Source organism: Stegostoma tigrinum, chromosome 6 (genome assembly GCF_030684315.1).
Source record: "Stegostoma tigrinum isolate sSteTig4 chromosome 6, sSteTig4.hap1, whole genome shotgun sequence".
NCBI classification, from domain to species: domain Eukaryota; kingdom Metazoa; phylum Chordata; class Chondrichthyes; order Orectolobiformes; family Stegostomatidae; genus Stegostoma; species Stegostoma tigrinum.
In genome coordinates, this window is record NC_081359.1 from 89,584,507 (window position 1) to 89,608,910 (window position 24,404).

Consider the following 24,404-nt stretch of genomic DNA (forward strand, 5'->3'; position numbering starts at 1 on the left):
ATACCTTCACTATCTGTCTGAACATTCAATATGGTATCTCTATGTATATTTAAAAAATACTTCAGAAGTTAGTTTATGCCATGTATTTCTAAGAGGCTCGCTGGTAAAATTATAAATCAGGAATTGACCCCCACCATAATAGGATGCCTTTGCCCAATGCTTAGCTTCTGAGCCTTGGAGGCTATGGGCTTAAGATCCATTGCAGAGGCTTGAGCACATGATTGAAAGTGACCCTGCAGTGCTGCATCTTTAGAGGTGCTGTTCTTCGGATGAGACGTTGGACCTCAAAGGTGACTATGATAGATTCCTTACCCTACTTTCAGTTGAAGGAGGGAGCTCACTCTCATGTCTTAGCTAACATCTATCTCTCAATGTACATCAATACAACAAAAGATTCAATCATTACTGCATTGCCATTTAGAATGAAAGAAACCCTACAGTGTAGAAATGGACCATTTGGCCAACTGAGTCCGCACATCCCCAACCCTCCAAAGAGCATCCCACCCTGACTCACCCCCGCCTCCCGCCCGCTGCCACCCCCCCCACCAACACTATAACACTGCATTTCCTCTGGCTAATTCACCTAGCCTGCATATTCCTGGACACTATGGGCAGTTCAGTAAGCCAATCCACCTAACTTGCACATCTTTGGACTGTGGGAGGAAACTGGAGCAAACCAATGCAGACATGGGGAGAATATGCAAACTCCACACAGTCACCTGAGAGTGGAATCAAACCCAGGTCCCTGGTGCTGTGAGGCAGCAGTACTAACCAGTGAGCCACTGCGCCATGCCCCCTTGCTATGCGCACTTTGAATGCTGCAGGACCCCATATAGTAACAATGACCACATTTACAAAGCATTCCATATAATCACATTACAGCACAGAAGGAGGCCATTCAGCCCATGCTGTCCACACAGCTCTCCAAGTGAACGTTGTCAAATTACCATTCTCCTGCGTTCTCCTTTTGATCCTGCATCCGTTTTTTTTCTCGACGTCGAATTCCCTCTCGACTATTTAGTTTGAGTCATCTTTTGCCACACTGTAGGTAGTGTATTCCAGACCTTAACCAGGATTCATCAAAGTGGGGTTAGGTAACCCAAGTTGGGTTGTGAGTTGAAATTTGGGGCTTGCGAGCTTGGGTGCTGACCGTCAACCTCCACTGCTCACCACGGAGTCACGACAATTTACAACCCTTAAATTGGGGTGACAGTAAGGAAAGTTACAGGGAAGCACAGCTTTAACTTTTCGCTGCATGAATTTTCATGTCGCTTTTACTTCTTTTACTAGTGGCTTGAGTCTCTCGTCTCTATTCGTTGCAGAGTGTATCGGAAAGCTGTGCAAGGTGCTATATAAATGCAAGTTATTCGCTTCATTCACTGTGTTCTTGCACGTCATGTTGTGTCAAACTGAAGCGTTGTTAGACTGTCTCCTCTAGAGGCTCTCGTACTGCTTCAGGTAGACCCGAGAAAGTTAAAGCTGTAGTTTGAACCTATTACATTCCAGGACACAGAAAACAAAGGAACCTGGCACAGGTCTAGGTGAATTAACGGGTTGCCCTGATTTCTGCTGCCTCAAGCACACAGTTTGAGTAAGGTCTGCTTTTAAATGATTCCATTGTTTGTAATTACGATTTAATTTCAATTTCGGATTCAAGCTGTAACTTGTGAAATAGCTCGAAACTTTGACGTTGTATTTTACAGAAAAGTATTTGGTCGTAACAGAGGCAGGGGCATTAAAAAAAAGTACCCATCTTTATAAACATCATGTTGAGCTATTTACAGCATCTGGTACTAAGTTAATAAAAGGTGGGCCCAGCTAAAGTTATTAGCTTGTTAGCTCCCCCTTGACCTCAGCCTTTTCTACAATGAAGTGTGAGCGTTCGAGTTGCACACCTCAAGGAGTTTGTGTGGAGGTTGGGTTGCCGGGGCGGGGGGAGACCAAAGCTGTCAATCAAACAGCACTGAGCCAATTGAGCACTAGGAGGCGGTGGTAGGAGTTTGGAGCCCAGTCTGAGAAAGGGATGTGAGCTTTGTAGACTGAGAAGTGATCGCGTTCAGGACGGACTCATCAGCCCACGGCTTAAGACATCAAACGCGAGGCTTTTACCCTGGCAGCCAATGGCTCGGTGCAGTTCCCTGGCTGCCCGTGTGACTCTCGTCCTGTGTATTACAGCAGGCTGGAGCTGGGCTGGCCGCAAGCAGGAGGAGGAGTCGCTCGCCACCGACAGTGTTTCCAAAGCCAGATGCACATCCCGTTGCCTGAGTCTGCACATAACCCGGCTTTCAGCTTTGTTCAAGAACTTTCAGGTAGATGAGAGCTCATTACTTCCTCACTGTAAAACGAGTTGCCTCAGCCGGGGCCAGGCTGCAGTGTTGGCTCCCTGAGACTTTCTACACATCACGGAGTTCTCATTATCTCACATGATGCAGAAGTCGTGGTGTGAGAATTGTCCAGGTGATGCAGGTCAGTTCAGGTATGGTCGGAAGTGACCACAATACTGTCTGAACACACATAGTGCCGCCAAAACAACGCTGCCATTTCATTACGGCTGCTCGGTTCGTGTGAGATTTTACAGCAAGCGAATGAATGAATCTGTGAAACGTGCAAGGTTCGTTCCTGAAACAAAATCATGAGTTTTGGAAACTGCCTTACAACTTTTTGTTTTTCCCTAAAGATTTGAAAACGGAGATGGTCGACACTGAGATGCTTTTATAGGGAAATAACTCGTGTGTAGAACTGCTAGGACTGGCATAGATGGAGTTAGATGTTCGTGTCATTTATGTCAAAACTGGATGATTTGACAAGATGTATGGGAGATACAGTTAATATTTTCTTGGTTAAATTTCAAGAGTCTAGTTCAGCGCTTTAGGCACATTATTAACATGTGAAACTCCGTGAAAGAAATTGTTGAGTTCTTGCCAAACCTTTCCAGGAATTTTTCTTTGGTAGAAAATCTACTGAAATAGTTGAAAATCGTTTCAGAGAGAATAAAACTCCTGAGGAATGACAACTCAGTAATCAAATGTCTGTACCCTACAGTGAAGTTAGCTTTCATATTTCAATTCAGGTTTGATTCATTTATATATCTCTCTGTATGTAAATAAATTGAAATGTCAGATTGTTTTCATATCAATGTGTATTGTCCAATCCGGTTCAATTTCAACGTCGTTGTATATTCTTTTGCTCAGGGCGGACCTGTCGTGCAGCTCATGGTTGTTAAAAGTTGGACTGCACAAGAGCCGTCTGCTGCCCTCCCTGCAATTGCGGCTGTTGTGGTTTAAACAGGCGGGAGGTGTTAGCTGAGGTGGATAGGGGGAGAGCGAGGTCAGTTCTAAATGCCGCGCAGCCACTTAAGGTGGACTTTTAACCTGTCCCAGTTCCTTCACACTCTGCACCTGATTATTTCCACCTCCCTCAACCAAAACAAGTGGGACGTGTTTACAAACAAACACCCACAGAAAGGGAGAAAAAAACCAAGCACTCGGCAGGTCAGGCAGCATCTGCGAGGAAGAGAGGGAAGATCAAGTCCGTGTCTCTTTCTAAGTGGGAAGGTATCTTTTTGGCGAAAATCCATCCATTACGAGAGAATATGGATGCTTATATTTAATTTTTTTTATAAAAAAGACTCATTTGGACTAAAACGTTTATTATCCAGTTTCTTCGAAATAAACTTCGGGTGCAGTAATTCAGTGTAGTATTAAGGGTTGCGGTAAAAAAAAGTAGCGAAAATAAATCGCGGAGTAACAAATTTACAGAAAAAAAACGACAGACACTTTTCCAGAGCAAGTCAACGTGCCGCCCCACGACGTGATTAGCTGGATGGAGGATCCCCAGAATTATCTCCAGGTTCACTACAGGGCAGAGATAACAAGGTGTGGAGCTGGATGAACACGGCAGGCCAAGCAGCATCAGAGGAGCAGGAAGGCTGGCGTTTCGGGCCTAGACCCTTGGACAGGCTGAGCGAGTGAGAGCAGTCACTGTCTCAGCGCAGAACATCATTCTGTTCCGCCCTCCCTCCACGCCGTGCCCCATAGTCTACATCCAAATATCGGCACTGCATCCAACGGGCGCCGAAGATCTCTACCAGGAGGCAGCCTGTAGAAACCTCCGTTTTATTGGGTTTTTATACAGCAAGCACGCTTCACATTAATTTCTTACTTCCCATCCAATTGCTGTTGTCTTCAATGCAGAATAAATATTACGGAGGCACAACGGACAAAAGCACAGAGCCGTACACACATGGCTTTGTTGATAGGTTACCCCAAGCGAGAGCTGAAGGGAACTTTGGTCGGCATTAGTGCTGTTGAGTTGTTTCTGCCCCTCTTTGGGAAGTGCAATTTATATCGAAGGAAACTTCGCCTGGTCCAACTATAGCAGTCCTGGAGGGGTGGGGGGCGCAGTAATAGAGAGAAGGGGCAGTCATAGAGAGAGAGGGGGGCAGTCAGAGAGAGGGGGGCAGTCAGAGAGAGGGGGGCCAGTCAGAGAGAGGGGGGCAGTCAGAGAGGGGGTCAGTCTGAGAGAAGCGTCAGTCAGAGAGGCGGGGAGAGTCAGAGAGAGGGGGGCAGTCAGAGGGGGCCAGTCAGAGAGAGGGGGACAGTCACATAGAGAGGGGGGCAGTCAGAGAGAGGGGACAGTGTGAGGGGGCAGTCAGAGAGAGGGAGACAGTCAGAGAGGGGGGCAGTCAGAGAGGGGGGCAGTCGGAGAGAGGGGATCAGTGTGAGGGGGGCAGTCAGAGAGGGGGGCAGTCAGAGAGAGGGGCACAGTGTGAGGGGGTAGTCAGAGGGGGGGCAGTCAGAGAGGGGGGACAGTCAGAGGGAAGGGTTAGTCACAGAGAGGGGTTAGTCAGAGGGGGCAGTCACAGTGAAATGGGGACAGTCAGAGAGAGGGTGGAAGTCAGAGAGGGGAAGAAGTCATGGGAGAGACAGCCATGGGTGGGCAGTCATAGAGAAGGGTCAGACATAGAGAGAGTGGGGTAGTCATGGAGGGATGGTGATGGATGGGAACAGTCATTGAGAGGTCTGCAACGCAGAAAAAGTCCCTTCAGCTTTTCCAGACTGGTCAGACAATTGTGATGCCAGCACTTGGCCCATAGCCATTTGTGGCTGGGCATCGCAAGTGCAGCGCTGCTGATGTGTTTTGCAGGACGGAGCGAGTGTAACTCACGCTCAAAGCATATGATACAGCACAGGGGAAGGCCATTCGGCCCAGTGGTGCTTGCGCTTACTCTCTCAAGCAGCTGACTCATTAGTCCCACTCCCCGATCTGATCCCATTCCCTCCCCCCGTTATTTGTTAATTTCGAGACTTTTTAATGTATTGAAATGGTTTCGATTGTCGTGAGGGTGAATCCAGAGGCCATTGTTCCTGGCCGAAATACAAACGGGACAGCAATGGAAACCTGGTATCTATCCAGCGGGAGAAGGGATTCTGTTTTTACCGGAGGCTGCTTACCGAATGCCGGCAGCAGCGAAAGCCGCATGTCACCGCCTGTGAGCTGTAAAGTTGAAGTTCACGAGTGAGCTGGACAAATATTGCAAGGCATTCACTGTGGAACACAGAAAGTTCCTGATTTCAGACAATCTTTTAAGTGCTCGGTTTTTAGCAGATCAAGCAACTGTGGACTTTATTGATCCTTGGCGGCTCTTGTTGGCTCTATTACAATTGCGAGTCGATAATCACCATGAGTAAATGTTTACTCGCCTCCATCCCACCTCAACCACCCTTTAGCCAGAGGCTCAGCGTGTTTGCAAATGAATAACTGCTCCAATTCCTCGATAAGTTCCTACCTGGTGTCAAAAGTTTCTCTTCGTTTGTTCACCGTGAGCCCAAATACTTGTATCAAATTTCCAGGCACATTCTCCTTCCCATAATGTTTGCTTATTCCAGCACTACACAGGTATTTTTGTCCAGGCTCATGGATCCGTTGCTCTGCAGTCCGCATCCTCCCCTCGTCACCTTCTAGTATTTTTCTGAATATTCTCAAAACTTCTTTGGTAAAGATAAAAAGTCAACTCTCGCCTTACCGTACATTCCGGGTGCATTTCTGGGCTGAACTTTGTCCCGGAAGAATTAGTCCCTCTGCAATAATGTACAAGGAATGGCCAGTATGGGGTTAGATCAATGTTTAAGGCAAAGTCGAAATGGACTTAAGTTGATACATTCTTCAGAGTTAAAATTTGAACATTGCTCAGGAATGGGATGCTCAAAGTGAATAATGTTTAATACAGAATATAGAGGGACAAGCACTCAGGTACTCAATGGTTAATGAGCGTTGTACAGTTTCTCTATAGAGTAGACATTATGCTCACATTCTGTCATATGCCAATCCCTCTATATTTAAAACCTGGTTAAAGAAGTAAAATATTCTTGTGCTGCATGGGTGTTCCCAGCAGTCTCCATCTACCCCAGTCGTGATGCAGCATAACTATTTTCAGTGCCTTTCCTGGAGAGGGAGCTAAATTGCAATGGTAATATTCAACCATGTTTCCATTATGATACACCACAATTAGCTACAAGATACATTGTAGTTTAATTATTTACCAGTCAATGTCTATGAGTGGCATGCATTATATAACATGTATAATTCATGGCCCGATCACTGAGAGTAACAGAAATGAATAATATGATTGTAGTGTTTTTCACTTAATTTTTTTTTCATGGGATGTGGGCAACACTGGCTGGTCAGCATTTATTGCCCATCCCTAACTACACTGGAGAAAGTGACCCTGAATTGCCTTCTGAAACAGTGGCAGCTCTTGGAGTGTGGGGACACACTCCTTTTAGGAAGTGAATTCCAGGATTTGGACCCAGCAACAGTGGACAACATGTCCATCCTGGGTCTTCTCCAGTGCCACAATCATGCCACCCGGAAAGTGGAGGAACAGCACCTCATATTCTGTCTTGGAAGCCTACAACCCTTTGACTTCAATGTGGACTTTACTAGCTTTAAAATCTCCCACCCCCGACTTTATCTCAAAACCAGCGCCCCCCCATCCTCATCTCCTTGACATGTCTGTCTTCTCTCCCTCCTATCTGCTCCTCTCGCCTCACTGACCAACTCCCACCCCCACTTCCTACCTACACTCATCTTTACTAGCTTCATCCCTGCCTCCTTGACCTACCTGTCTTCTCTCCCACCTATCTGGCCCTCCCTCCTCACTGACAAACCCCCATCCCAACTTGCTACCTATACTCATCTTTACTAGCTTCATTCCCACCTCCTTGACCTGTCCGTCTTCTCTCCCAACTATCTGCTCCACTTTCCACCTTCTATCACCGCTCCCCTTCTCTCTATTTATTTCAGAGCCACCTTCCCCTCCCCCATTTCTGAAGAAAGGTCCAGACCTGAAACATCAGCTTTCCTGCTCCTCTGATGCTGCCAGGCAAATCTTTAAGATGGTATTTATGCATCTGAGAGAAAGGAGGTGGGTTACCTGCTGCAGAATTCTTAGTCTTTGACCTGTTGTTGTAATCATGATATTTATGTTCTTCACCCTTTCAGTTTCTCGTCAATGGTAACCCCTGATTGTGAAAACGGGAAATTCAGTGATAATAATGTCACTGAATGTCAAGGGACTATGGTTAGAATTTTTTCTGTTGGAGATGGTCATTGCCTGGCATTTCATAGCACAAATATTACTTGCCACATAAAAATCCAAGCCTGGATATTGTTCGGGTTTTGCTGTATACAAATGCAGACTACATCAGCATCTGGGAGTTGCAAATGGTGCAGAAACTCTAGTGCAGGGCTAAGAGGTGCTATGTTGCCAGGAGAGCCACTTTTTGCATGACCATTAATCAGGCCCCCATCCATATGATTAGGTGGATTGAAAACAGCCCATGGATGATTTTCAAGATTGTTTCCCTGATGTTGAGTAATAACCTGATTAATATTTAAAAAAAAAATCACAAAATGTTATTTGGTCATTATCTCACTTTCTGGTTGTGGGAAATTTCTGTATGTCATTTGGCTGCATTCATTATAGTTGCTGTGAACACAGCTGTTGTTCCAACAAAGGTTGAAGTGTAGTTCGAAGATGAACTGGGATCACGGGCTGTGTAGAAAGGAACAAATCAGGAGTGTGATGGAATACTCTGTACTTTCCTGGATAACTGCAGGTCCAACAACATTCAAGCATCCCACTGGATTGGCACCATATCTACAAGCATCCACTGTCTCTACTACTGATACCACGGTACACACTGCTGTGACTATCTACAAGAAGTATCGCAGAAATTCACCTAAGATTCTTAGATAGCATCTTCTAAACCAACAACCATCCAAAAAGACAAGGACAGCAGATACATGGAAACACCACCTGCTGGTTTCTCCTTCAAGCCACTTGGAAATATATTGCTGTTTCTTCAGTGTTGCTGGAATGATATCCTGGAACTCCCCACATTAACAGCATTGTGAGTCTACCAACACCAAGTAGACTGCAGGAGATCAAGAAAACAGCTCACCATTATCTTCTCAAGGGCAACTAGGAATGAAGAACAAATGCTGTCCCAGCACATCCCATGAATGAATTACTGGAAGTGAATAACTGAAAATGGCACTCCATCAACAATCAGCTAACTACAAGCAGGGGGACCAAACACTGAAATTGACTGCAAATCAGCTAAGTGTCAGTGGTGGGGACTTCCATGTATAGATTCTTTATGTGAGATCTAGTGAATTACCTCATTGTTAGCCTTAGCGGCTTGTCTTATTGTTTGTGCAGCCTGCCCCCATGGTGCTCCACTCGCAATATTTTGTACTCAGCTATGGGGGATATACTCACAGCTCTCACAGTACCTGACGCAGACTTCTAAGATATGGTACCAATGATCACTGTTGACTTGCATGTTCTTGGAAAGGAAACCTTTGCTGTTTATGAAGTTTGTTGCAATTTGATGTGGTGCTGTTAACATGACGTCTACACAATCTATAGCACCCTGATCCTGGGATGAGCCAGTTTTATTGGCAAAGCCTCCTGCCCAGGCTGCAGCACTGACCTAATCATGAGGAACCAAGATAAAACAATGTGATCTGTTGCATTGGCAACAGCCTTGACACATCTGTGGATTGAAGATTGTGAGATCCCACACAGTTCACCAGTAGATTCTTGGAAACGACAGTTGTATAAAAATAAGTTTGACATGGTGAACCTTTTTTATGAATGCATGTAAACCACACTGAGTAAAGAGAGGAGGAGATTATATGTGTGGTAGGATTACTGATTTGTCTCCCCCAATCTAAGAAATGCAGAATTGCTTATGTGAGCAAGTGGCAAGTAACTACAGTTCAAGGTGAGAAGGAATTGGGCCAGTGCCATCGTGTAGCCAACGAGACCTTGGATTGTCTTTTTCCAAATTGTGGCCCCCAGGTGACACTTTTAAGATCACCTGTGACTGCTTTGGCTTCACAGAGATGGTGATGATCAATCTGTAATGACAAATGACATGATTAAGACTGCTGGCGATCTAGATTTGTATCTGACACACTTTTGGACGCATGCAGTGTACTATGATTATAGATATCTTCAGTTTGTACTGTGTAAGTGTCTGATTGATACAGTTTCCCCTTGAATGGCTTCATGTCATTTGCAAGTAGGGCCCACACCCTCAGACAGAAAATTAACCACTTACTCCAGGTGTGTGTGCATTCATTTCCCATTCCCATTGTGAATTTATAGTTTGCGTGAGGATAGAAAAGCAATGCAAGTTGCATTTGGCAAAGTGAGTTGCAGGCAGTGATAATCATGTCCAATGCCCACCCTGAACCTCCATGTTCCTTTCTTCCTACTCTGTTTGTTGACCCCATCATTGGTCAGATAGGCTGATTAGTGGTAAATGGAAATCAATCTGGATAAGTGTGAGGTGATATGCTTGGGCAGGACAAACAAGGAAGGGAGTACATGGTGAATGGAAGTACAAGGATCAGAGGCACCTTCGTGTGCGTGTCCACTAGTCCCTTGAGATGTTTGGACATTTAGATAATGTGGTAAAAAAGACATGTGAGATACTTGCCTTTATTTGCAAATACATAGAGTTTAAGAGCAGGAAGGTTACATTGGAATTGTCTAAAACGTTGGTTAGGTCACAAGTAAGTATTGTGTGCTCTTCTGGAGTCCTAATCATAGGAGGGATGTGATTGTACTGTTGAGGGTGCAGAGGAGATTTACCAGGATGTTGTCTAGGCTGAAGAGTTTTACTTATGCAAAGAGAAATCGGGTAGACTGTGATTGCTTTTTTTGGAGCAGAGTAGACTAAAGGGGGACATGATTGAGATGTATAAAATTGTGGGAGGCAGAGATAGGGTAGACAAGAAGAAACTTATCCCTTTGATGAAGCGATCTATGACAGGGGGCATAGATTTGGGATAAGTTGCAGGGGGTTTTGAGAGGTCATGAAGGAATATTTATTCACCTGGACGGTGATGGGAATCTGGAACTCACTGACTGTAAGGGTGGTAGAGGCAGAAACCCTCATAACATATAAGAAGTATTTTGATGTGCACTTGCCAGGGCATACAAGCCTAGGCTAAGTGCTGGAAAATCGGAACCAAAAGAACTATGGATGCTGTAAATCAAAGACAAAAGCAGAAGTTGCTGGTAAACACAGTAGGTCTGGCAGCATCTGTGGAGTGAAATAAGAGTTAATGTTTTGGGTTGAGTGATCCTTCCTCAGAACATACCTGAAACTTAACTCTGATTTTTTTTATGGATTCATAGAATCCCTACCGTGTGGAAACAGGCCCCTCAGCCCAACAAGTCCACACTGATCCTCAAAGCATCCCACCCAGTCCCAACCTCCTACTCTACACATTCCTGAACACTACGGGGTAATTTAGCGTGGCCAATCTACCTAGCCTGCGCATCTTTGGACTGTGGGAGGAAACTGGAACATCCAGAGGAAACCCACGCAGATACGGGGAGAATGTGCAAACTCCACACAGACAGTCACCTGAGGATGGAAATGAACTGGGGTCCCTGGTGCTGTGAGGCAGCCGTGCGACCCACTGAGCCACTGTGCCACCCAATTTCTCTCCACAGATGCTGCCAGACGTGCTGTGTTTATCCAGGAACTTCTGTTTTTGTGCAGGAAAGTGGGACTAAATTAGTCATGCAGTTGTTTTTGACAGGTGTGGATGTGATGGGCCAAAGGGCTTTTTGTCGGCACTGGTGACTCTATATGGCTCAATAAGTACTAAGCTTCCACATTTAAAGCTTAATCTCCCAATGTTACCAAATGAGCCCCAGCCCTACAATGTAGTCACCACAACTATTTTACTGCACTGTGCCCTAACTGAAGATGACATGGTTGTGACCATTGAAGACTCCCTTCTCCATTGCCTTGTAGTAATTTGTGTCTTCCAATGCACAATCATCTCCCATTGTCCTGTCTGCCTCCTACTACCACAATTAACCTTCCAAACAAGCCTACCAAAGTACTGGTGCCAATAAGTGCCTTGACTTTCATTAAGCAGATTCCCAGGATCGACCTTGGTCTAAACTCCTCAACTGACTCGGATAGACAGCCCCGACTGAAAAGTGACTAGGCCCCTTACTGATGTTTCCACAGCTCCCTGCCTGGCAATTGCCAATTTCTGCGCTGTTTGAACTCGAACAGAAGGACTGATTGTGGACCACTCCCCAGACTGTAGTGATATGAAACTCCTGAACCTGAAAACTCCTAGCGGCCAACTGACTGTAGCCAAGTCCCTGATCTGACAGCAGATGTTTCTATTGACAGATCCCCTGGATGTCGGCTGTCTCCCTTTACCTGACTGAGGACTAGTCCTGTTAAACTTTAAGCGCATGCAATATGTTTGCCACATAGGCTTCCGTTGTGGGTGTGACCTGGTGCCATACAGTAACATGCCCACCCCATTGACTGATCACTTGACAACCATGGCAAGTTGCCTGGATTTGTGTCTGTGCAGAAGTACTGTGAACCTTTATGTTGTGAAATTTGGTGGCATGGTAACTCAGTGGTTAGCACTGCTGCCTCACAGTACCAAAGACCTGGGTCTGATTCCACCCTCAGGCGACTGTCTGTGTGTAGTTTGTATATTCTCCCCATATCTGTGAGGGTTTCCTCTGGGTGCTCTGGCTTCATCCCACATTCCAAAGATGTGCAGGCTAGGTGGATTGGCCATGCTAAATTGCCCATAGTGTACAGGGATGTATAGATTAGGTGGATTACAGGGGGATGGGTCTGGGTGGGATGCTGTGAGGGTCAGTGTGAACGTGTTGGGTTGAAAGGACTGTTTCCACACTGTAGGAATTCCAAGAATTCTAAATGGAAAAGTACAAAAATGCAACAGATGCTGCGAGCATCCAAGTAGGTGCAAAGTGACTGAGCAATAAGAGAGCAAGCCAGGAGTCCTGAGATACACGCTGGTCCAATCCATGAGGTGGACGCTTGACCCTGCCTGCAAAGTGTCCTGGAAGCAGCATGCCAATAGGAAGGGCTGGTGAGCTCCTAAGTGCAGCATTGAACTGGAGAACTGTTGTCTGATTGAGTGGGAAATGTGCCTTGGTGTTATGATGATGCTGATGCATGTCCATTAGCAGCCTCAAAAGGAACTGGCCAGTGTCCATGGAATGTAAAGTGAGATATTGAGGATGCTGTCCAGGATGGAGGACTGGAGGAGCAGGCATCCAGGTACCTGCCCTGACATTCAAGTTGTGGTCCTTGAAGAACTTCGACATCTGGGTTGTGCGGGAGTGGAATGCCTCATCGTGGGAGCAGATGCGGCGGAGGTGGAGGAATTGGGAATAGGGAATTCCATCCCCTATTCCCAATTCCTCCGCCTCCGCCGCATCTGCTCCCACGATGAGGCATTCCACTCCCGCACATCCCAGATGTCCAAGTTCTTCAAGGACCGCAACTTTCCCCCCACAGTGGTCGAGAACGCCCTTGACCGCGTCTCCCACATCCCTGCAACACATCCCTCACACCCCGCCCCCGCCACAGCCGCCCAAAGAGGATCCCCCTCGTTCTCACACACCACCCCACCACCCTCCGGATACAACGCATCATCCTCCGACACTTCCGCCATCTACAATCCGACCCCACCACCCAAGACATTTTTCCATCCCCACCCCTGTCTGCTTTCCGGAGAGACCACTCTCTCCGTGACTCCCTTGTTCGCTCCACACTGCCCTCCAACCCCACCACACCCGGCACCTTCCCCTGCAACCGCAGGAAATGCTACACTTGCCCCCACACCTCCTCCCTCACCCCTATCCCAGGCCCCAAGATGACTTTCCACATTAAGCAGAGGTTCACCTGCACATCTGCCAATGTGGTATACTGCATCCACTGTACCCAGTGTGGCTTCCTCTACATTGGGGAAACCAAGCGGAGGCTTGGGGACCGCTTTGCAGAACACCTCCGCTCGGTTCGCAATAAACAACTGCACCTCACAGTCGCAAACCATTTCCACTCCCCCTCCCATTCTTTAGATGACATGTTCATCATGGGCCTCCTGCAGTGCCACAATGATGCCACCCGAAGGTTGCAGGAACAGCAACTCATATTCCGCTTGGGAACCCTGCAGCCCAATGGTATCAATGTGGACTTCACTAGCTTCAAAATCTCCCCTTCCCCCACTGCATCCCAAAACCAGCCCAGTTCGTCCCCTCCCCCCACTGCACCACACAACCAGCCCAGCTCTCCCCCACCACCCACTGCATCCCAAAACCAGTCCAACCTGTCTCTGCCTCCCTAACCTGTTCTTCCTCTCACCCATCCCTTCCTCCCACCCCAAGCCACACCTCCACCTCCTACCTACTAACCTCATCCCACCTCCTTGACCTGTCCATCTTCCCTGGACTGACCTATCCCCTCCCTACCTCCCCACCTATACTCTCCTCTCCACCTATCTTCTTTTCTCTCCATCTTCGGTCCGTCTCCCCCTCTCTCCCTATTTATTCCAGAACCCTCACCCCATCCCCCTCTCTGATGAAGGGTCTAGGCCCGAAACGTCAGCTTTTGTGCTCCTGAGATGCTGCTGGGCCTGCTGTGTTCATCCAGCCTCACATTTTATTATCTTGGATTCTCCAGCATCTGCAGTTCCCATTATCACTGTCTTATTCCTATTGGTGTGCAGGAAAATGGGAAACTGAATACTAATGAAGTGTGATTAAGTACTTAAAGACATGAAAATAGACTTCTTGCCATGCATTGGTGTGTTTCTCGACTTGCTGCTGAGACCACGGTTGCAGAGTTGAACTTCCCTATTCCTGACATGGAGAATCTCATTTTACCAATCTACCTTATTTTCTGAACTGACTACCCATTATTCATGTCCCTCAGAGCCTGGGCAAATTCAGCCCTAAGGCTGGGAACATTCCAGTCCATATATTCTGGACACAAAGAGATCAGTATATTTGTGAGTGAATTAATTGATGCATCCTTGGCTTTTTTTCTGTTGTCAGTAATAGTCCTTCAGCTTTACATAAAACAAGATAATGCTATTTTTCGTTTCGATTTTATGAAATGATTAAGCATAAAATGAATAACAAATGTAAAGAAATGCTGATATGCAATGTTCTTTCATTTTGAGAATTGAATTGCCATACAATTGCATGTGTGTTGTAGTGAACTGCTATGATATCATTTTTGTTGTTATAATGTGCTATATGACTAAAAAACATGTAATCTATGGCCATGTAGGAGGGCAGGTTCCTATATATTGAAACTATGAATTGAACAGTTTATGCTAATTTGATTTGAAGTGATTTCACAATTTGCATTTATTTGTGTAGCTGGTAACTAATGGAAAAGAATCACGTTGTTATACATGGTTCATTTTTTAGATTAATATCTGAAAAAAAAGTAATCACATGTAATAATTAGAGATACAATCCCTCCTGAGTGTGATATTGATTTACTGATGAAAAATGAGCCACACAATGGATTTACCCAAGTGTGCAGCGTCAGGGAGTTATGGAGTCTACTATTCATAAAATAAAAGTCAATATCACACTTGCGATGACCTGTTGTCCTTCTATTTATCATAGGTTGTAAGGCACTTTTGTAATTCTGTTGAAATTACAAATCTCCCTCAATGATTATTGACCCGAATACGTCAACTTGAGAATCAAATCTTTGATTTCTGGGTACTGAACCTCGGGATTAGCTGGTTAGTTTACTTGATGTGCAATCTGACAGAGGCATGATGTATGAACATTGCACCTTTTAATTTATTGTTTCAAATCTTTACTGAGTCACATGTGTGGTGACTTTAAATAAATATATAACTTGCCATTTAGACAATTTAACTTTGAACTCATCATAATTTGCTTTATTGGTAAAGACAACTCCAATCCAGCAAGGATTGTGTTCCATTTGAATTTATGCTCTTGTTGTAGAATGTGAGCGGCAAGCTAAGGTCAAATGTGATATATAAATGCATCTTATTTTAAGCAAATATTACATTGTCTTGCTGATTAACTGCTTTTCTAAGTTTTAATATATTTATTTTCATTGTTATTCTGAAATACATGTTGGTTTAAAAGATGCTTATCATCTTAATTCTGTGGAGAAATGCCTTTCATTATCTAGCTTGTTATAGTTGGAAACAAGTGAATACTTTTCTCAATTGTACACAAACTTTTTTTTAGAATTTCACCCTTCACATTTTCATCTCTTTTTCTTTCATTTTAAATTCATTCGAGGATGTGGGCATCGCTAGCTAGGCCATCATTTATTGCCCATCCCTAATTGCCTAGAGTGCAGTTGAGAGTCAACCAGATTGCATTGAGGCTAGAGTGACATGTAGGCTAGACCCGATGAGGACAACAGATTTCCTCCTTCAAGGATATTAGTGAAATATATTCAGAGATAGTAGGAACTGCCGATGCTGGAGAATCTGAGATAATAGAGCTAGATGAACACAGAAGGCCAAGCAGCATCAGAGGAGCAGGAAAGGTGACATTTCAGGATCGGATCCTTCTTCAGAAAAATACTAAGTAACTGTCATGGGACTCAAACCATGTTTCCAGAACATTACTCTGGAGTTTTGGATCAGAATGACCACTACCTTTCTGCCTCCCCCTATTTACTTTTTCCTCTCATTTCTGTCTTTGTCTTGTTTCCTTGTCATCTACATGTGTCCCTGCACATCCTTCTTTCTTTTTCATGTATTCTTCCATTTCCCATTTTTGCCTTATCCAGACCCACAGTCAACATGGAAGTTGCTGTCATTAAATTAGTTTTCACTGACATGTTTGCTGTTGCTATGAGAGACCAGATCTTGTGCCCACCCAAGCAACCTTGATGATGACAGTAGCATTGTGTTAACTAGAGCTTTAAGTCCAATAGGAACATTTACTTAGTTTTTTCTGTTCACTCATGGGATAAGGGTGTCTCTGGCCAGGCCAGTATTTATTGCCAATCCCTAATTGCCCAGAGAGCAGTTAAGAGCCAACCACATTGCTGTGGGTCTGGAGACACATGCAGGTCAGACCCCCTAAGTAAACATGACAGATTTCCTTCTCTAAAGGACATCAGTGAATCCAGATGGGTTTTTCAGACAATTGACTTTGTGGTCATCTTTAGATTCTTAATTTCTGACTCATGATTGAATTCAAATTCCACCATCTGCCATGGCAGGATTTGAACATGGGTCCCCAGAACATTAGCTGAGTTTCTGGATGAGTAGTCTTGTGGTAGCATTTATCAGGCATCAACCTGAGGGTTTTAAATGCCAGTTGACTGTTTGATGGAAAGGAAGGCAAGAAAGCCCATAATGTTAAGTCTTTGAAAAATAATGGTTCAGTGTGGCAGGGCAGTCTAGTGGTAATACCACTAGGCCATTGCCTCCTCTTGAAGTTAAGTGACACTTGAAATTTCCTTTCTGAGTTTACAGAGAATGTGGCACAGTGCCCCCTTAATTCCCAGGGCCCCCTAAGAATGACGATCTCCTGATTATCATTTTATTCTTTCATGGGATGCCTCGGCTTGGCCAGCATTTATTGCCGATTCCTAATCATCCTTGCAAAGGAAGTGGGGAGCTACCTTCTTGAACTGATGCAGTCCATCATGTGGCTTAGGTACAATGACAGTGCAATTAGGAAGGTGCTCCCAGGATTTTGACCCAGTGCTAGTGAAGCAATGGCAATATGGTTTCTAGACAAGATAGTGAGAGCTGGGAAGGGAAGCTAAAGACTGTGGTGTTTCTGTGCATCTGCTGCCCTTGTCCTTCAAGGTGGTAGGGGTTGCAGGTTGGAAAGTACAATCAACTGAACTTTGGTGAGTTGCTACAGTTGTTAGTTTATAATATGTTTAATGCATCCCTAATTCATGCGTAATTCAGAATTTTTCCATTATTTTTGTTTAAAAGTGGTGCAGTGGTAGAAACAGGGCATTGTGACGGCAATGCATGATGCTTGAGGTGCCATGCAAGCCGTTGTACCTACGCAGTAGCACTTTAAATAGTAGATTCAATGGTATCTTGTGAGTTATTCCAAGATTGTTCATACTTTGTGACAAATGCCTCACTGCAGTAAAAGTAACACTGCTGAATCATATCTGAGAATCTTCATATCTGAGATTTACCTCCTAGTCATCGAGCCTGAGAGCTCATTTGCGAACGTGTGTGAGAGAAATATTCGGCATATGGGGATGAAAGAAGAATGACGTGCCTGAGGAATGATAAATTGTCACTGAAGTTGGATTAGTACTAAATAAATTGCGTTCATTTATGTTGTTTGTTACCTAATATTAACACACCAAGAGTATGCTTGTCAGGTTATTATTGAGAAATAAATGGCAAGTATTAGGAAAATTGACCTGGCAGCTCTTAAAACCATTGGACCAAAGGGATAATCAGAGGATTTTAAATACCTTGCTAAAACCTATTTTCAAGATTACCACTTTTCTTTGCCATCCTTTTGTCTCCTGAACACACTTTCCCCTCTCTGCATTGTCATTGTGCTAAAATCAAGGCTAATTGCCGCACTGAATCATTCTTTTTCAAAGACTTAACATTGTAGCCTTTCTTGCCTTTCCTTCCTTCAAATAGTCAACTGCATTTAAAAACCACATCTTGATGCCCTATAAACCCCACACTCTGATTCACTTCAGGCATTGTGCTCCCTCCTTTCAAGCTAGGTAGTATCAAGGACAGCAGCTCTTTCACCTTTCATGATACTTCAAAACGAAACATTGACAAACCTATTGTTTATATTTTGCATTTTATCGTGCTTATTTTAATCACTGACTTTTTTTCCAGCACTTTCAGTTGATAATGCATGTATACTAGCCTTATGTGTTCCCAATAATGTGTTATGGCTTTAAAATTAATGATCTGTTTTGCTGACCCATCTGCGCATGTGTAAGGAGGAAAGTGGGAACAACTTAGCTGGCAGCAGCAGATTGGATTTCTGTTTTTAGCTACATTTACAGCACTTGTGTGGTTGCTGAATACCATTATTCAGAGTCACCTCAGGTATATAATGGCTCTCAACTTTAGGAGAGCAGGAAAGCCGATGCCTTTTGTTGCATACCAACTACTGTGGGATGCGTACTTTTGGGTATATGTAATACCTCGTTGCACCCTTTCAAAGCAGCAGGAAGCTAACAGGCTGGCTTGTAGTCAGCTGCACAAATACATTGGCCCTTTCAGCACCAAATGAGGTCCTGGTGGGAAGCCTGGTTTGTGCAATCCTGCAGTATTTCTTGTAACTTGTGCAACTTGTGCTGAGGTTATTCCTATCACTTACTAGCTGGCAAATGACTCTATACTTATGGACAAAAAAAACTTCTTTCAAATCATAAATGTGACAGGTGAATGTATGTGTATGTATGTGTGTATATTAGGGAATATCAAAATGGTATTTCTAACTGTTAACAGTAAAGTAATTATAAACAAATCCTTGTCATAACATGATACTTTATTTACACAAAGTAAGTTGGTGAATTAATGGCCAACTTTGTGGTCTGATTTTGCTTAGATCACTAGAATGGATTTCCTACTTCACACTGTTTTTGGCTATTACAAGGATTACAAGATGATTCAGAAAAATAATAAATTTGCTTCTTTTGATGAGAAGAAGCTGGATTGTGGCTCCCTCCCTCAAATATCAGAGACCATCCATAACCATGGCATAGCACAATCTGTCTTAATGGTATTACTGCATGAGATTGTCTAATTAGTGACAACTTATAATTTCCACACAGGAACAATGTTCAGAGGGAATATAATTGAGAGAGTTCCAAAATTCATTTTAAACCCTTAACATCCACCAGAAAATAAAAGGTGTATGCCATATTTGTTGGGTGGGATTTAATCAGGTGAAAAATACAAGTTTTCCAGTCCATTTCCTCTTTTAAACAGGAATCTGTTGAGATTTGAAGAATAATTTGGCAGCTTTGTCCTATTCCTGATGTAAATTTCATAACCAACACTATGCATGTTGCAAACATATCTGTTGTGCCAAAGTGTGTTTGGAAAAATTAAATTGTTCTCTGTAATTATTTCATTGTTGTGTTATTGATAGTTAAAATAAAGAAATAAAGCAAAACAAAAGATGTATAGCTAGTAAAGCATAGAGCATCATTGACAGTGTTTATGTAAGAATATAAACACTATCATTTCTATTGAATAGCTTATTTCACCAACATGAATAGTTATGCTAAACTGGAGTGTTGAATCCTTTTATTAAGAAAGGCATACCCACAAGTTGAATTTTGATTGAGTCTCCTCCTGATTTAAAAGCATGTGATTAGCACTGTTTAAACAGTTTCAAATACTGCAGGAGAGATTTAGTTCTCAACAGTGGACACTGCAAGATCTTATGCAGCTTATGTTGTAGTGCTGTCGTGTAATCAAAGATATGTTGTAAACACTTCGTAGCGTGGTGTTGTCTAGACAGCAATGTTTTTCAACTTTACGTCCCGAAAACAGTGGGAAGTTTGAGTCATTGACATGAGTAGGGTTAAACAGGAGCTGAGTCATAAAATGTTTAAAGCTATCCCCAGTTCTACCACTGTGGTGGTGTTAATGGAAACTCTTGCTTCTATTCAAAGCACAGTTTCTTTTCAACACGACAAAGCTTTCATTTGAAGAGAACATGTACTTGAAGGCCTTTTTGTTCTCTGTCCACTCTCCTGTGTTTACCAAGGAAGCATGATCAGATAAAGAAAGTATTTTGCTTGGTGAAGGATGTTCTAATTGAGATGCTTCTGTATATTAGTAGTGTGTTGAAAATGATCTCCAAATAAGGCCTTGCCATTGTTGGAAGAGAAATTAGAGCTCCATTAACAGTAATCCTGTGAAATTATAATTCTGACACATTCACTTTTGTAAAATAGTCTAGGAACAAGAATTTTTGAAACTTTCAATTGCAGCCCCTCCGGGGGCATTATATTTGGTATGGACATGATACTTAAATTACAGCAACAAAATAAAAGCCATTGAAAGTTGTTGAATTGAAGGGAAAATATTGTTCTTCCAGCATCGTAAAACACATAAAATGCATTATTTTGATATGCAAAGTAGCACAATTTTCAAAGTATTTTGCACAAAGGCTTTATTGTTGCTAATTCTTTACTGTTTGTTTATAGGCATCATCAGGATTTCAAGTCCCATTTAGATTCAAAACCTAGGATTGAAATTTATAATATACTAATAGAGCCAGTCAACAGAAATATCTATAGAGCAACACTTTTCAAATATTCAAAGTAAAATTCCCCAGTAGTTAGTCAACTATACTGGGTAGACTTTCTTACCTCTGTTGAATTAGTTGATCTCAACCGGATGCCACATTGGTCTAAGTTTAGGTTAGACAGGGGAACGATTAGCCAGGCTTCCTCTCTTCCAGTTACTATCATTGGCCACACGCTGAAAGTGTGTTAAAGTTGGTTTTTAATCAACTTATTCACATAGATAATGTCACATCTATAGGGCCGGTGGGACTTGAACCAGAACCTTTAAGCTTTGTTAAAGACAGTGGTTTTAAAGGAGGAATAGGAACTGGAGAGATGAATAGTGAAGGCATTGCAGAGCTAATGATATGGCTGACAATAACAGAGTGATTAAAGTTGAAGCTGCTCAAGAAGCTAGAATTGATGGACTGCCGCTTTCTTTCGGAAATTACAGAAAAATTGTGGGGTGATCATATGATCATGGAGGAATCGGAAAACAAAGTTAAGAATTTTAAAATTGATGTGTTACCTCGCCAGAAGCCAGTGCAGTTCAGAGAGCTCAGGGTTGATGGGTGAGAGGGACTTGGTGTGAGGTAGGCCCCAAATGAAACGCTTCTCTGAGCTGAGTTTATTCGCCCAGTGGCGAAAAATGGCATCTAGAGTTAGTTCATCAGTGGTTGAGTCCTGCATAGATAATGGCGAGGCAGTGGAGGAGGGATGGTAGTGCAGGCATCATTGATGATGAACTGACGCAGGATGGATGGACTCTCCGCTATGTCTTCAGAGATAATGAGAACTGCAGATGCTGGAGAATCTGAGATAACAAAGTGTGGAGCTGGATGAACACAGCAGGCCAAGCAGCATCTTAGGAGCACAAAAGCTGATGTTTTGGGCCTAGACCCTTCATCAGAAAAGGGCGTTGGGGAGAGGGTTCTGAAATAAATAGGGAAAGAGGGAGAGGCGGACCGAAGATGGATAAAGGAGAAGATAGGTGGAGAGGAGAGTTTAGGTGGGGAGATGGGAGGAGATAGGTCAGTCCGAGGAGGACGGACAGGTCAAGGAGGCAGGATGGGGTTAGTAGGTAGGAAATGGATGTGCGGCTTGAGGTGGGAAGGGGGGATATGTGAGAGGAAGAACAGGTTAGGGAGGCAGGGACGAGCTGGGCTGGTTTTGGGATGCAGTGGGGGAAGGGGAGATTTTGAAGCTTGTGAAATCCACATTTGATACCGTTGGGCTGCAGGGTTCCCAAGTGGAATATGAGTTGCTGTTCCTGCAACCTTCACGTGGCATCGTTGTGGCACTGCAGGAGGCCCAGGTTGGACATGTCATGTAAGGAATGGGAGGGGGTGTTAAAATGGTTCGCGACTGGGAGGTGCAGTTGTTTATTGCGAACTGAGTGGAGGTGTTCTGCAAAGCGGTCCCCAAGCCTCCGCTTGGTTTCCACAATGTAGAGGAAGCCACAACGGGTACAGTGGATGCAGTATACCACATTGGCGGATGTGCAGGTGAACATCTGTTTAATATGGAAAGCCATCTTGGGGCCTGGGATAGGGGTGAGGGAGGAGGTGTGGGGGCAAATGTAGCACATCCTGCGGTTGCGGGGAAAAGTGCCAGGTGTGGTGGGATTGGAGGGGAGTGTGGAGCGGACAAGGGAGTCCTGGAGAGAGTGGTCTTTCCAGAAGGCAGACAAGGGTGGGTATGGAAAAATGTCTTTAGTGATGGGGTCGGATTGTAGATGGCAGAAGTGTTGGAGGATGATGGGTTGTACCCGGAGATTGGTGGGGTGGTATGTGAGGACTAGGGGGATTCTCTTTTGGCGGTTATTGCGGGAGCGGGATGTGATGGATGAGTCGTGGGAAATGCGGGAGACACGGTCAATGGAGTTTTTGACCACTGCGGGTGGGAAGTTGCAGTCCTTGAAAAACGAGGACATCTGGGATGTATGGGAGTGGAATGCCTCATCCTGGGAGCAGATGCGGTGGAGGCGAAGGAATTGGGAATAGGGGTTTGGCATTTTTGCAGGAAGGTGGGTGGGAGGAGGTGTATTCTAGGAGGCTATGGGAGTTGGTGGGCTTGAAATGGACATCGGTTTGTAGGTGGTTGCCTGAGATAGAGACAGAGAGCTCCTGGAAGGTGAGGGATGTTTTGGAGATGTTCCAGGGGAATTTGAGGTTGGGGTGGAAGGTGTTGGTGAAGTGGATGAACTGTTCGAGCTCCTCTTGGGAGCACGAGGCGGATCCGATACAGTCATAAATGTAACGGAGGAAGAGGTGGGGTTTAGGGCCAGTGTAGGCGTGGAAGAGGGACTGTTCCACGTAACCTACAAAGAGTTAGGCATAGCTTGGGCCCATGCGGGTACCCATGGCCACCCCTTTTGTCTGTAGGAAGTGGGAGGAATCGAAAGAGAAGTTGTTGAGCGTGAGGACGAGTTCGGCTAGGCGGATGAGGGTGTTGGTGGAGGGGCCCAAAGATTGCAGGAATAGCAACTCATATTCCGCTTGGGAACCCTGCAGCCCAATGGTATCAATGTGGATTTCACAAGCTTCAAAATCCCCCCACCCCCCACTGCATCCCAAAACCAGCCCAGCTCGTCCCCGCCTCCCTAACCTGTTCTTCTTCTCACCTATCCCCTCTTCCCACCTCAAGCAGCACACCCATTTCCTACTTACTAAACTCATCCCGCCCCCTTGAACTGTCCTTCCTCCCCGGACTGACCTATCCTTTCCCTACCTCCCCACCTATACTGTCCTCACCACCTATCTTCTCCTCTATCCATCTTCGGTTCGCCTCCTCCTCTCTCCCTATTTATTTCAGAATCCTCTCCCCATCCTCCTTTTCTGATGAAGGGTCTAGGCCCGAAACGTCAGCTTTTGTGTTCCTACGATGCTGCTTGGCCTGCTGTGTTCATCCAGCTTCACACTTTGTTATCTCAGCTGTGTCTTTCTATTTTGTTTTATTATCCCTAAGCTATTCAAAATGGTCCTGGACCATGGTGACAGAAGAAAAGCTTTTCACTGTTTTTTACTCTTTCCTCAATGTAAGATACACAAGACAATAAAATCATTTGCTCATTCATTCATTCATTCATCCATTCATTCATTCATTCATTCACAGTATAACATGTCAGATATCGGAGTTGATAACTAAAGGTTGTAGATGGTTTCTCTACATTGCTTTCCAATTTAATTTTTTTTATCAGTGAATACCTTTAGTGCAATTATTTCTCAACCCATTGTTATGTACAATCTTTAGAAGCAAAATAGAGCTTTCCAATAATAAATTGCAATAAAAGTTAATAACATTTGCTTTTATTTCATGTCATAAAATTCATAAAATACTACACAATTTTTAAATGTAGTTACTGTAGTGTGAAAGAAAGCATAGACACTGTTAACCATTCTGAGGATGGAATTGCCTTTCTAAATGTCTCCTCTCTCCTATTTTACAACCTTCTTAAACCTATTTCCTTGACAATGCTTTGATCACCAATCCTAATATTTCTTCATCCGCCAAATGTTATTTACCAAGCCTTCTTCTGCAAGTCTTGGGACAATTTGTCACATTAAAGACTGGTGTAAAAATGTGAGCTGTTCCTGTCCCAGCAAAATTCCACAAATTCACTGACATGTGCAGCAGTCTCGTGCTATTAGTTGAGGGAGGAATATTGACCAGGACTTTGAAAACAAATTGCTTGCCTGAACCATAGAACAAGAACTTGAGACTTTTAGCTTCTTGTAGTAATGGTATCAGTAGAGTCTA

The 24,404-nt window shown here is 44.2% G+C and overlaps 1 protein-coding gene across 4 annotated transcripts in view; it reads left to right on the forward strand.

Moving 5' to 3' along the window:
- The first annotated feature begins 2,006 nt into the window (after positions 1-2,006).
- Positions 2,007-24,404, forward strand: part of LOC125453648 (anosmin-1) — a 209,486-nt gene continuing 187,088 nt past the window's right edge. For 2 of the 4 annotated variants that reach the window (XM_048533483.1, XM_048533480.2), the window contains exon 1: positions 2,008-2,309. In XM_048533483.1, coding sequence (XP_048389440.1) covers positions 2,121-2,309 — 189 coding nt within the window. In that variant the 5' untranslated portion in view covers positions 2,008-2,120. Of the gene's footprint in view, positions 2,310-24,404 lie in introns of all 4 variants that reach the window. The other 2 variants (XM_048533481.2, XM_048533484.2) reach the window with 2 other exon arrangements.